This window comes from Corylus avellana, chromosome ca11 (assembly GCF_901000735.1).
Source record: "Corylus avellana chromosome ca11, CavTom2PMs-1.0".
Taxonomy (NCBI): Eukaryota; Viridiplantae; Streptophyta; class Magnoliopsida; order Fagales; family Betulaceae; genus Corylus; species Corylus avellana.
Window position 1 is genome coordinate 21994479 of NC_081551.1, and position 13818 is coordinate 22008296.

At 37.6% G+C, this 13818-nt stretch overlaps 2 protein-coding genes across 5 annotated transcripts; both read left to right on the forward strand.

Annotated features, from left to right (window-relative positions):
- The first annotated feature begins 470 nt into the window (after positions 1-470).
- Positions 471-5916, forward strand: LOC132165331 (protein trichome birefringence-like 16). 4 transcript variants are annotated; one of them, XM_059575852.1, is made up of 6 exons: positions 471-920; positions 1359-1510; positions 2138-2272; positions 2635-2877; positions 3490-3685; positions 4521-5916. In XM_059575852.1, the coding sequence occupies exons 2-6, from the start codon at positions 1360-1362 to the stop codon at positions 5347-5349; spliced, it is 1554 nt and encodes a 517-aa protein (XP_059431835.1). In that variant the 5' UTR covers positions 471-920; position 1359; the 3' UTR covers positions 5350-5916. The 4 variants fall into 4 exon arrangements, with proteins under 4 accessions (XP_059431835.1, XP_059431836.1, XP_059431833.1 ...); XM_059575853.1 differs by having other exon boundaries at positions 2144-2272; XM_059575850.1 differs by having other exon boundaries at positions 472-920; positions 2060-2272.
- Positions 5917-7135: 1219 nt separating this feature from the next.
- Positions 7136-13473, forward strand: LOC132165749 (uncharacterized). The gene is made up of 13 exons (XM_059576426.1): positions 7136-7653; positions 8072-8221; positions 8349-8561; positions 8666-8755; positions 8998-9114; positions 9204-9473; positions 9668-9824; positions 9983-10060; positions 10775-10875; positions 11127-11297; positions 11742-11816; positions 12145-12252; positions 12925-13473. Exons 1-13 carry the CDS (start codon positions 7240-7242, stop codon positions 13273-13275), a joined length of 2295 nt encoding a protein of 764 aa, XP_059432409.1. The 5' UTR covers positions 7136-7239; the 3' UTR covers positions 13276-13473.
- The last annotated feature ends 345 nt before the right edge of the window (positions 13474-13818 follow it).

Genomic DNA, 13818 nt, shown 5'->3' on the forward strand with positions numbered 1-13818 from the left:
TATTTCATTTTGCTAAGGTAATAATGTTGCGTTTGGGATTGTGACTTCATAGACAAAAAATACGATTTTAAACCAAATCACAAAAAAATGAATTATTTGGAATTGGATTTTTAAAAAAATTGCGACTTATAAATGCAAAAAATAGGTGTTTTCAAATCATTGGTAAGAAGGTGTTTTCTTTTAAAGTACAATTTTAAAAGGCTAATATGTGATTTTAAAAATCAAACTACGATTTTGTCAAATGCTTAAATATGTTTTTAAAATTACAAATCCAAATAAACCATAAATACAATAGCTATTAGAGTAGTAATATATAGTATACCTATTATTCTTTTTATAGCTTATTAATATATATTAGCATGGAATTAGAGGGTATTAATTTTAATTTTTTTTAGTGGTTGGCCGGCTTCAATCGCATGCTTAACTACGTGTGAACAAGTTACACGAGAGAATTTTTGTAGCAATTTTTGTTGAAATTCTTTTAGTTAATCTACGCGTCGTTTGCGGAAAAACTGGGCAGCAGCAGAGGAAGAGCCCTTATCGGTGCCGTCGTCGTCGACACTTTTAATGGGGCGTGAAAATAACGTTGATTAACTAAAACTGATTGATTACTCCATATGGATTTGCGCCTAAACCTTCTGGACCTCGTCTAACCCTTTTTTGAAAGCCTTTCTCTGCGACATTGGCGTCCCTTTTCTTCTTCTTCTTCGCACGTCTCTCTCTCTCTCTCTTTCTTTGCGCGTCCGTAAATACCAAGGCGGTGTTCTTCAAATTCCTCCATTCTCAAACTACACATTCTCTAAACTGGTTCGCAAATATTTTGTTCTCAAAGATCGTTCTTTTTTGTTTCCACCTTGTTTTTTTTGGTAAATATTTGTACGGACATTCGCGAATTTTGGGGCTCTGTGACTCTACACGAGGTAAATCTCTTCCTCTGGAGCGTCCAAAGATTTTGTATAATTCATTGATTATTTAATTTTATACGGAACTGTTTGGATCCGTTGTCGGCTTTGCGTTTGTTTTGTGGGATTTTTATTTAGCTGACGGTGGCTTCGAACTTCAGAGTCGGATTGTTTATATTTGTGGTTGGTTTGCTCTCTCTCTTTTTTTTTAAAAAAAAATTTAATTTGTATTTGATCTGCCTTTGCATGCTAATAAATATGGCAAATTTACTGGGAAAATAGCATTAGAATAAATGCTTTACCTTCAATCTCTCTGATCTGGAACTGGAACTGGTCAATTATAAACAACAGTGTATTTTATTTGTATATTACCTGCTGTTGTTAATAACGTGTTTACTTAAAAAGAAAGTGTATTTTGGACGAGTTTTAACGTTGTGTTGTGGTGTGCATATATAGGATGAAGGGAGGGTTCTATGGATTGAGGGGTAAAGAACTCTCTCTAATTACCATCGCTCTTATGTGCACAACCTTTTTCATATGGGCGTGGCAGAAAACCGCGCTTCTTACTAGCTTGATGCCACCGCCACCCCTTTTGAAGCTGTCCCCAGGTTCGCCTTCAGTTTAATCATATTCAGTTCTCTATAAACATAGTTACTATTATTGTTGTTGTTACTGATAGTACTGAGATGAAAAAGTGGAAGCGGGGTTGTTAGTGATAATGCAATAAACTATACTAAAATTACAAGAAACTTAAATTAAAATGAAACCCATCAGGGTTTATTCGAGAGGTTCCTCAGGATTCATCAAAGGTCTATAGACATATTGAGTTGATGGCGCAATAAAAATGCATAGCTTAATGCCTATACATATGGGTTTTTATCTTTTAGCTGTAATGGTTGAGGATTTGTCAGTGTATCTTGTGTTGAAGAATGATGAAACCGGGGGCATAAATCTGAGTGATTGCTCGAGAAGGATAGGTGATCCTCGTAGTGCAAGGAGTCTTTCATTATAGTTCTTCTTTGAATGAAATGAATAGCCACTCCTTGAACTCAGTAGCCTAAAAGGGATATGGACTAGTAATATTGCAATTGTTAGTATTGATTTGTTCACAATTTCTCTTCTTGTATTTTTTATTTGTATTTGTGCTTGTTCTGCAGATATTATTGTGAGTAAACCTTTACCTAGCTTGGTGTCTCCAGAATCACTAATATACATGGGCAAAAATGTGTCATTAGTTGCAGAAAAAGTGATCGTAAACAACCAAGAAGAATTACCTTTGAATGAAGCAGCTCCCATGAGTTCTGCACAAAGGTCTAATCAGAGGAGTGTGATTAACAGCAATTCAGTAACCACCACAGATCAGAACATAGGCAAGCGTTCGCTTTTCTTTTGTTTTTTGAGGATAAAAAATTGATGTAAGGGCTAAAGTGCCGTATTGTTTGTCCTATGTTTGATATGCATTTGTTAGGGTAGGCAGCTTTACTGATTGGATATCCCTACATGTGCTTCTTATTATAAAACTCTATAGCCTACAGATCAGCGTGACTGGTAGTAGTTATGTAAATCTTTCTTTGCTGGAGATTTTTCTTCCTTATAATGGTAGTATGCTGAATGGATTTTTTTCATATCCATTATGTTTTCACTACTACATTGAAATTGACTGGAATCTTGAAGTGTTTTTCTTATTATACATTCTAGATGACGTGATATATGAATCTTTGTACTCATGCAGAAATCCATACAAGTGTATCAGAAGAAGAAGCAAAAGACAAGCAGATCCAGAGGCCAGAAACAGTTGTCGGCCCTCAAGGTCCTTCAAGTCCAAGGGAAGTTGATGGAGAACATAAACAATTAGTAGAACAAGTTTTAAAAGAAGTAGAAGTGGCTATGGCAGCACCTGTTAGGTCCCCACATGCTAGCTCTCCAGTGAAGGGAAAAGATGATAGAAATTTGACAATGCGTACAGAAAATCAAGGTAGATATTGTGTTTATATTTATAATACTAGTAGTTGGGTCTCATGAATTATAGTTCCAACACAGCAACACTCTTCAAAATTACAGAGCACTTGATCAATAGAATCTACAATGACTAGTTTGTTCAAGGTGTGTTACCTTAGAGAAAATTTGCACACATGTCGTCAATGTAGACATTTTGAGTTTCCTTTGAATGCATCATAGTTGAGTGTACCTAATTTTAAGGTAGATGAGAGTTAAGAGAGATTTTATTGAACCTGATTTGGAAAATCTAAATTGGCTGCTTCTGTTTGAAAGGTTGCCTTATCATTTGAATACTATGTACAACTTAATCTTGTTAGGAAAGTATAGATAACAGTAGGACACTAAAACGTATTTGGTGCCGAGCTGTTGACACCATTTTCTTAGACCAATTGACATAATGTGTTATTGTCATATTTTATTTTTTACGCTCACTATTGTGAAAATTACTTGCATTATGTTCATAGTAGAAGAATCAATCATGTGTTTTCTGTGCTGATTTAATTTTCTCGCACTTATTTGTTGAACCAAATAATTATGAATTTGCCAGTATTACTGATTCATGATTGCGTCTTTTCTGACCTTGCTCCAGCTTGTAACTATGCAAAAGGAAAATGGGTTCCAGACAATAACCGGCCTTTATATTCTGGGCATGATTGTAAGCAATGGCTGTCTGGCGCGTGGGCCTGCCGGTTGACACAGCGAACAGATTTTGCCTATGAGAAGCTTCGGTGGCAGCCTAAAAATTGTCAAATGGAAGAATTTGAAGGGTTTAAATTCTTGAGAAAGTATGTAAAAATCATCATTATTATTATTATTATTTTATTATTATTTTGATACAATAGGTTAGACTTCTCTATTGTTTTACAAAAGTTAACAGCTTGGTCTTTCTTTTTTGGCCTGGCCCGGGCACATTAATCTATGCCAGAAGAAACCATTCTATTATGACTGTTTACTTGTAGATGTAATTTATGCTTGCTTAAACAAACGTTTAAAGTACTGGATTTTTGTAGATAGATCTTTTCCTAGAAGTTGGGTAGTATTTGTTTGAGGCATATGGACACTTAACCATCCTAGAAATATTGTTTTAGTGATAGAAGTACTGATCTAGTTCTTAGATATATTTGCTTTTATTAAGATTACCTTGTATATTAAACATAAGCTGCTCAACCCTGCCAACACACACTATTGCCACCATTTCTACTCTTGACGTGGGTCAGTACCTGGCAGGAAAATGTGATTTGCACCACCTCAGATTCCACCTTTCTTCAGCACGTCAAATTAATGCTTCAATTGTGTCAGGGTACTAGCTCACTGCTCAATGCAACAGGGCCCACTGATCAGCCTGAGTTGCAGATCTCTTCGGCTGGGCATACCAGGTCTTGACACCCCCCTCCCTCTTGCACCAGTGGCAGCCCCTGATTCCTCTTTCCCTCTCTTTTCTCCTCTGTCCTCTCCCCTTGGAGGCAATTCAGAGTACCCATGTTCATGCATCCCCCCCATCTCCTTCCACTTTTTAGGGTTTTCATATACAGTTTATAGAAATGGTTGCTTTACATTTTGCTTTGTTATGTATGGCCCAGATGTATATGACATTTATGATGATTGTATTGTTGTATTCAGGATGCAAGACAAAACTCTAGCTTTTGTTGGAGATTCATTGGGCCGGCAGCAGTTCCAGTCTCTGATGTGCATGATCACAGGTGGCAAGGAGAGGCATGATGTCATAGACGTGGGACAGGAGTATGGGCTAGCCCAAGCTCGTGGTGATACTCGCCCTAGTGGCTGGGTGTATCGTTTCCTGAGCACCAATACAACCATACTCTACTACTGGTCATCGAGCCTTTGTGATGTGGAACCCATTAATAAGACAAACCCAAATACTCATTATGCCATGCACCTTGATCGGCCGCCAGCATTCTTGCATCGATATCTTCACAAATTTGATGTTCTGGTACTCAACACAGGACACCATTGGAATCGAGGAAAGCTTAAGGCTAACAAGTGGATTATGCATATTGGTGGTGTGCCAAATAACGATAGGAAGTTAGCAATGATTTGGAAGGCCAAAAATTTCACCATTCATAGTAGCATCAATTGGGTGAACTCACAACTGCCAAAGTATCCGGGGTTGAAAGCCTTCTACAGGACCATCTCACCTAGGCATTTTGTCGGTGGGGACTGGAACACTGGTGGGAGCTGTGACAATACTACTCCTATGTCAGTGGGAAAGGAAGTATTACAAGATGAGTCCAGTGATGCCAGTGCTGCAGGTGCAGCGAAGGGAACTGGGGTTAAGCTCTTGGACATAACAGCTCTTTCCCAGATTAGAGACGAGGGTCATATATCCCGCTTCAGCTTAAGCGCCAGATCAGGAGTGCAAGATTGCTTGCATTGGTGTCTACCTGGTGTTCCTGATACATGGAATGAAATCCTTTTTACACAAATTTAATCAACAAAATAGGTGCTGAAGAAAGAATACCATGGTGTGCCTTAGAGAGCTATCTGAAGGTTCTGAACGGCACACTATTCCATGGGATGCACTAACATGGTGTGGGAGTTATCACTTGGCCGAGTTCTACAATGGAGCTTATATGCCAACTTTGATCTGTTGACAAAATTGCATCCAAATGGTTCATAGGTTTGTTCTTTTTTGTGACGCGGACCATAGAAATTCCTGTGGTCTACATGTTGGTAGATGCTCTCTCTTCTATTTGCACTTCACTTCCTGGATTGGAGTTTGCAGGAGAAACGCCACTATAAAGTGAGAGAATGCCTTTCCTTTGAAGTGAATTTTGGATTTTCTGCAGATTAGTCGATATTTAATGTTAGTAGTAAAGAAAACGGAAAGAAATAAACACCTGTAGTGGAGCAAAGAGGAGAGAAAATTGGACTTGGAACAAAAAGTATTGTGCAATTCTGAAGTTTGTGATGTACTCCTGTGTCTTATAGATGTTCATACAAAATTAAATCCCAGATACTCTTCATGATAGTATTTTGCGTTTGCTATTTTGAGTTATCTTCCCGCAATTTTAAATACTTCTATCCCTGTTGGTGATCAGATTTCTCAGCCCCTTTGGCGAAAAGAATACATTTTATTTGTTGGCATTTTTCTGAGCTGTAATGTTACATGAGATTGTCCATATCTTAGCTGTGATCTTGTCCACTAGGAGGACATTAAACTATAGTGGAGAATGAATCTGCAGCAGACTTCAATATGTTATGGACCTTATAATCTAACTTTTTGGCCGGGTTGCCTTTCCTTTGTGATGATGATCAAGTGGTCATGATCACTCTTATGGAAAGCCATGACTCATAAAGGTCGGCATGATTGCCATTAAAAATTGCTGCTTTGATAATGTCATTTCAAGTCAACTTTCCGTGACAAGGACGCTAATATGCTGACGTGCCAAAGCTATCCACTTTTTATTTTTATTTTTTAACAATGCAATGTAGTATACTCTCATATCATATCATGTTTATTTGCCTTTAAAAAAAAAAATTGGTTAATAGGCATTATCATATGAGTCAATGGTGTAGCATATAATATTTATCTTTTTTTTTTTTGTTCAATAAAAAAAAAAATAATAGCTAATCTAAGGATAGATTGACATTATCTTATCAGCAGACTAAGATAAAAGTATGGTTTCTAATAGTAATCTTTAGAACCCTTTATATGAGGATTCTTCACTTCTAATGTTCAACTACTATTGTCGTGTCATATCCGTCTACAGAAATTTGTTACCTTTTGTTACCTTTTGTTTTAACTAATTTATCGAATCTCATGAATTTAGTACTCAACAATTGATTAAAAGGAGAGTCAATCATCCTTAGCTCAATCTTTAAAAACGACTAAATTATTTGTTTAACTATTAGGGTGTTTGGTCATCCTTGACATGATGAACCACCCCTTCAGCCATAGAAGGTGATCATGGGATTGAGAGTCGCCCAACTAAATCATAAGCCCAAAGAAATCAAGCACTTCATCATTTGAACCAATGCATTGGACCCAACTACAATCATTCGACTCATTCTCTTGGGGAAAGCATAAACAAGTCATCCCAATTGCCAACTATGCCCTCCTAAATTGACCGTTACGGCCAACGAACTATCTGAAACATTTGTACGCGCGTCACGTGATCATTGGTGTGAAGTAACCCGAACGTTATCAAAACAGTAAATAATGAATAAATAAACAATTCCATTCCCAATAAGTCCCTTTCTCCAAGATCAAGTAGTTCAAAAATCCGCAGTGGTATTGGCCGGTCACGTCAAGCTCAAGAAAAACCCATTCCAAAGCGATTTTCAATCTATCTCTCAGGAAATCTGACTCGAACAAAAAATGACTACGGCCGGCGAATTTGTTCAGGCGGTCGACGACGGGCTGAGGCTTGCGAAGCGCGTGTACTTCGGGAAGGACCGGTCAGTGGCGCCTCCGAAGCCGCCGCCGCCGATGGACAAGTCGGCGACGGCGGAGGCGGCAAACTCTTGGCTGATGCCCTCGGCACCGATGGTCTACGCTGTTATAAACGACCCGGCGATCGTGGACAATCCGGACGTACCGAGCTACCAGCCGCACGTGCACGGCAGGTGCGACCCGTCGGCTTTGATCCCACTCCAGATGAACGGGATCGAGCTCGAGGCCTTTTGCGCTCTGGACACGGCGTTCGTTACTGTCCGCGGGTCGTGGAGGGTCCATTGCGTAATGGGTAGTCGGAGCTGCGATTGCCGCATTGCGGTCCCGATGGGCGAGCAGGTGCGTTTCTGAGTTGAAGCTTGGATTTTTGGGTCGATTGTGAATTTGAGTTTAGTTTGCGGCGGATGTACAAAGTAGAAACTGAAGAAAAATTTATAAAGATTATATGGTTTTGGTAAAAAAATTTGGTAGTTTCGTATAAAAGGTGCTGCGTCTTTAGACACCATCTATGAGAGTGTTTGGCTTTATAAGTTTAGGAAGAATAAGGGTCAGTTTTGATTTTGGAAAGAATGAAGAAATAGACAAGAAAATGCTTATGAATGCCTAGAAAAGGAAGCTTCTTTTTGACCATATTAAGAATCTTAGCTAATGTAATGCTCTGGGTTTGTTGAACTCTTTGTTGATATATCATTATTTGATAGGTGCTGGAATTTGGTTTATTTTATGTTCTCAAGCAAGTATATTATTTGGCTAACAGGGTTCAGTTCTAGGTGTTGAGGTTGATGTGCTTAGAAAGTCATATCGTACTCAACTCATTGTGACGGAAGATGTGGAAGGGACGGCGAAAGCAGCTCGAGAAAATGGGGGCTTTTTAAAGCCACATATATTTACCTTAACAATACCAGAGGTAACTAATAGTTTTGTCAAACAAACTTCGAATTTTGTTTAGGATAAGTACTTCGAGTTATTTGCTGTCTATATTTATGTAGTTTCGTTCATTTTCAGCTAAATTGTCTTTTTTTCTACCTTTCAAGGTCGATGGGGGTTCCAATCTTTCAATTAAAATTAGCTGGTCTCAGAAATTGTTACACTGTGATGGCGAGTTCTCCTTGAATATACCGTTTACTTTTCCTGAGTATGTCACTCCGGCTGGAAAGAAAATCTCTAAAAAGGAAAAGATACAATTAAACCTGAACACTGGTACTGGAACTCAAGTCTTATGCAAGACAATCAGTCATCCTTTGAAGGTGTGTTCTAGGTTAAGGTTCCACAGGAGTTATTTTTTAATTTATCATTTTCTTAATGGATGTTGTAATTTTTTTTTTTTTTTTTTGTCTTTTGTGACTTGTAGGAAACAAGCCGGAATGTAGGGAAGTTGGGTTTCTTATACGAATCAGAAGTTCACTCATGGTCAAGCACTGACTTTAGTTTCTCGTATAGTGTAAGATTCAGATCCTTTTTTTTTTTTTTTCCTGCCACTGTATCTTTTTCAATGGATTATGGACTATGTATCCAAAGATGGTAGAATGTAATATACTGAAAATGTGGTCTTATAAGAGATGCATGAATTTCTTATTTATTTATTTTTGGATAAGAGGCAAGGGTATCCTTGGGAGAAGCCATTTCACTCTGATAAATAAATTCTACAGAATCTTATTATTCTAGCACATCTACATTTTTCAGGTCTCTTCAAGTCAAATATTCGGTGGTGTACTCTTGCAATCTCCGTCTGTGCTTGATATTGATCAAAGGGAGTTGTTTGGTATATATATTTTTCCTGGAAATCTGCAGAGAAGGAAGGTTGGTCTAGTACTTTATAATCTGATAGACATGTTTTTATATTTGTTCCTTTTATATTGTATATTTTCTCATCTAATTCAATCTGATAGGTGTTCAGAAAGGATATAGTAATTATTGTTGATATAAGTGGAAGCATGCGGGGAAAGCCACTTGATGATACAAAGAATGCACTATCAGCAGCCCTCTCTAAGCTTGATCCTGAAGATTCGTTTAGCATTATAGCTTTTAATGGAGAGACATATCAGTTTTCAACATCACTGGAATTGGCAACCACAGAAGCAGTTGAAAGGGCCATTCAATGGATTAGCATGAACTTTATAGCTGGGGGAGCAACAAATATTTTACCACCCCTTAACATGGTATCCTTTTATTTGAACCCACTCATCTATTAAATTCTTTATCTGGCATTCACCGACTTGGTTTGGTGATCCTTTTGTACATATGTGCATCTTTTGCGGTAATACGACCTTGTGCATTTTTAGAGTTCACGTGAATATTTGACTCCAATGCTTGTGGTTATATCACAATCCTTCCATCTGGTCTTTTCTTGCAGGCGATTGATTTGCTATCCAAAGTCCATGGTTCAATTCCTATAATCTTCCTTGTTACTGATGGGGCTGTTGAGGATGAGAGACACATTTGTGATGCAATGAAAAATTGTCTAACAGATGGAAGACCAATTTGTCCACGTATTTACACTTTCGGCATAGGTAATGGTTTTGGTCCACGTATCAAATGCCTCAAGACTGCTTGTAGTTCTGACGATCTAAAACACGTCTGTTATCTTTGCACTTGCATATATGGGATTCATGATTTCTTGGTTAAATGTACCTTTTTTAGCTAACCTAGCCATCTGGGAACATTTCAGGTGAATTCTGCAACCATTATTTCCTGAGAATGCTTGCAACAATTGGCAGGGGCCAATATGGTGCTGCTTACGATATAGGTTAGTTCTGTAAATGGACTTTACAAAATTAAATTTGAATTGCATTCATCCTTGGAGGTTGCTGGCATGGTCAGAGTTATATAATATTTTGGATGTTGCATTATCGGGTGATCTTTGTTACGGTAAGCAATTGGAAACTTTTGAGATCTCTAGGACTTGGAGTGATAAACTGTACAGTTTTTAGGTCTGGTTATTGAGCCCTGTTCCTCCATTTTCTGGTGGTGCCCATCGGTACTGATGTCTACAAGAGATTCAAATGATAAGTCTTAAAGCTTATAGGTGAATCTTAACCCTGGTTGTAGTATAGCTTAATTAGATTGCGCATTTGTCAGAAGTCAAAAAATATCAAGCTACTAAGAGCAGTTTCATGAGTTCCACTCCATGCTAAAATGCTGAAGTTTAAGGTCATTAGAAGATCAACCTCCAGGTCCCTGCTTTGATGGGGCCAGCTTTATGAAATGCCCTCTATGCAGAGAGGTAGAAACTCACTAGTTTACCCGTTCCATGATATTAAGACTAATTGGAATTCGGCCCTGTGCAGCTAAGCTAGCAGCAGCCATGCTCCTCACTTGGCTTTATTTGTTTTTGAAAATCTTGAATTTTTCAGTATTCCTTAGTAGCCTACATCAAGAAGTATTTTTGTTAGGTGTTCAGTAAAAAGAAAATCTTGTAACAATAACACTGATGCTTATATTTTTTTTTTTCAATGGCCAGATTCTCTTGAGTTTCAAATGCAAAAGTTATTTACCAGAGCCTTGTCTCCTGTTTTTGCAAATATAGCTATTGACGGATGGGATGATCTTGATGAAGTTGTGGTAAGACATCTCAAAGTTCTTGACGTTTATCCTCTGGTAATCTATGGTGATGTATTGTCCACAGTTTCTGTCTGTATTTTCTATTTGCTATTTATAGAAAAGGGTCTTTCCTAATAGAAAGTTCATATTCTGTGTCATTTTTCGCACAAAATCAGCCTTGGACATATCTGCTACATGTTGATAAGTTTATCCAATTTTATCTTGGATACGGTATTCTATTTCCCCTGACATATCTATAAATATTGTGACAGGTATACCCTTCTCATATTCCGGATCTTTCGTCTGAGAGTCCATTAATTATATCTGGTAGATACCGGGGAAAATTTCCCGACACTCTGAAAGCGAAAGGTGTCTTAGCTGATTTGAGTAAGTTTATGATAGACTTGAAGATAGAAATGGCCAGGGACATACCGCTTGACAGGGTAAGAAACCAACTTGTAAGCTTTTTATTTAGCTCTGGGCGCAATTTCTTATTTGTTTTATATCCAGTATTCTATATGGCAAGCATATGTTCTTTCTATATATAATTTTTGGTGGAGAGATGGTTTCTCTGCCTGCGTTTTCAAGTTTCAATCTAAAGTTATATCTTTCGCATAGCCTTTTTAATGATACGTTAAAAGAAGCTCTACTTAATTTGGAGTTTAGGCTAACTAGGTGATGGTGATGGAGCTGTCAATAATTTAAAGATCTCAGAACTTGTTATTGGTCATGTTTATTTGTTTTGTACCTCATTTTATATTTGGGTGAAAATTTATGTCAAGTGTGCTTTGCTGATTGAGCTTTGTCTGCCTTATATTTCATGAGTACATTTTTAATGTCTAGTCTTATTCATCTTGTCAGTCATTTCGTAATTTTTTCGGTGACAGGTATTTGCAAAAGAACAGATAGAACTACTTACAGCTCAGGCATGGTTTTCAGACAATAAGCAGCTTGAGCAAAAGGTTCGTAGTTTGATGTTCTAAAAAAATCCTTCTTAATTTCAATCATAACAGCAATTATGAATATATATGTAAACCCCAGAATGCTCTACCAGCTGAGCTATCCCGACGTGACATTATATTTTATGAATCAAATTGAATGTGTAAAAACTTCGATAGGGTTTTGTGCCATCATACTGCCATTTGCATGCTTGCTGCCTGTAAAGTTTCTTCACATATGGTCTTGACTGGCAATGTCAAGACCATTCTGCCTATCCCTGGCTTAGAGTTTCTGATTCTTATGTAATAAGTGGGATTGATGGTGTCATATTCGTTTTTTTTTTTTTTGCAGGTTGCAAAAATGAGCATACAGACTGCTGTTGTATCCGAATATACTCGTATGGTTATACTTGAGACTGATAGAGGAAAGATAGCCAAAGAATCAGTTGGAGTAAAAGAGGTATGCATTCACCTAGATTGCCGGAGATATTTCCATATTCATCCAACCTTGAAATTTTTGGGACATCCTTGTGAGTAGGAAGCGCCAATTTCATCCATATCAATCTCTCGACATGCTCATGTTGATTCACCTTTATCTTTCCATGAGTCATTTGCTGAAATTTGAAGTGAGTCATCTGATCATCAAAACATGAACTTTGGAATTAGTTGTCTGGTACCAAGCTCTTCGATGGCCTTTCTTTATCTTGTGACCCCCTTGGCTGCCTGAACTTCACTTTTGGCTACTAATGTTTGTTCATCAATGTCATTGGCCGTTCCTTTCGCTTTGAACCGCTTTTGACTTCAAAGAAAAAAAAAAGGACAAATTTCCATTAGATTCATTTCTGATAATGGGCACAAATCTATATAATCTCAAGAAATCATGTGTCTCAGAATCAGTTGTCCAATTTTTCGGAAGATTGAATATAGTTTAAAGGGTGAACTTTGTTACTCCAAACCCTAAATCCAGTAGATCTTGTCACTTAAAAAAAATGCATATAGATCAAATGCTAAAAGGATGATTTCTGTTGTTACTCCAAACTATTTTTAAGAGTCCAATTTTTATCATAGCCTGTTTATATAATGCTTGATTTACTTTTATCTGATCATTTTAACCATGCAAAATTTTAAACAGGTAACAAACAAAAACCATTCCCTGGAAACGGTAGACTATAAGGGCCAGAAAATGATAATGCTGCGAAGCCTTGGCATGGGGTTTGGCAACTTGAATGCAACCGTTGAAAATATACCTCCAGGACTCGAAGAACCAAAATTGCCTGAAGCTGCTGAAATTTTCGTTAACGCAGCTTCGAACTGCTGCAGCAGTATGTGTACTCACTGCTGTTGCATGTGCGGCATCCACTGTTGTTCCAGGATGAATAACCAATGTGCAATCGTATTAACGCAACTTTGTACTGCTCTTGCATGTTTTGGCTGCATTGAATGTTGTGCGGATGTGTGCTGTTCTGGTAGCGATGGACGATAGTCATAGCAGCTTCTTTTCTTTTCATACCCATTTCCTCCATTTGAGTGGGAGGAAAATAGAAACTTAATCCAAAAAAAGTCCCATACTTTTGTACCTTCTTTGACGTTTTATAATATATAAAAGAGAATTGTTACAGGGTGATGTTGAGGAATACATGTATTGGACCGTACTTGCTAATTCAAAGCTGACACTGATTATTTCTAAGTTAATAGATATACAGTTTATTTTCTTTCTCCCCTTTTTTTTTTAAGCCTTTCACTCTTAAAATATGTTTTTTGTTTGTATATATATTCTCCTTTTAGATTTAAAGGGCGAGTTTATTTGAAGTTTGTATCATTTGGTATCAGAGCCAAGTTTCATGTTATGGGTTCAAATCACGGAAGGAACAACTTATGGGATAGAGTAAGCCACCATGAACGTCACAGTCAAAAGCATAGTTGCGGTAGCCATTTCTTTTTGGGCGGTTTCACTTACCTTCTGTATCTTATACTTATTAACACCATCTTTATACATAATATTAGGACATTTTAATTCGGCCTATAA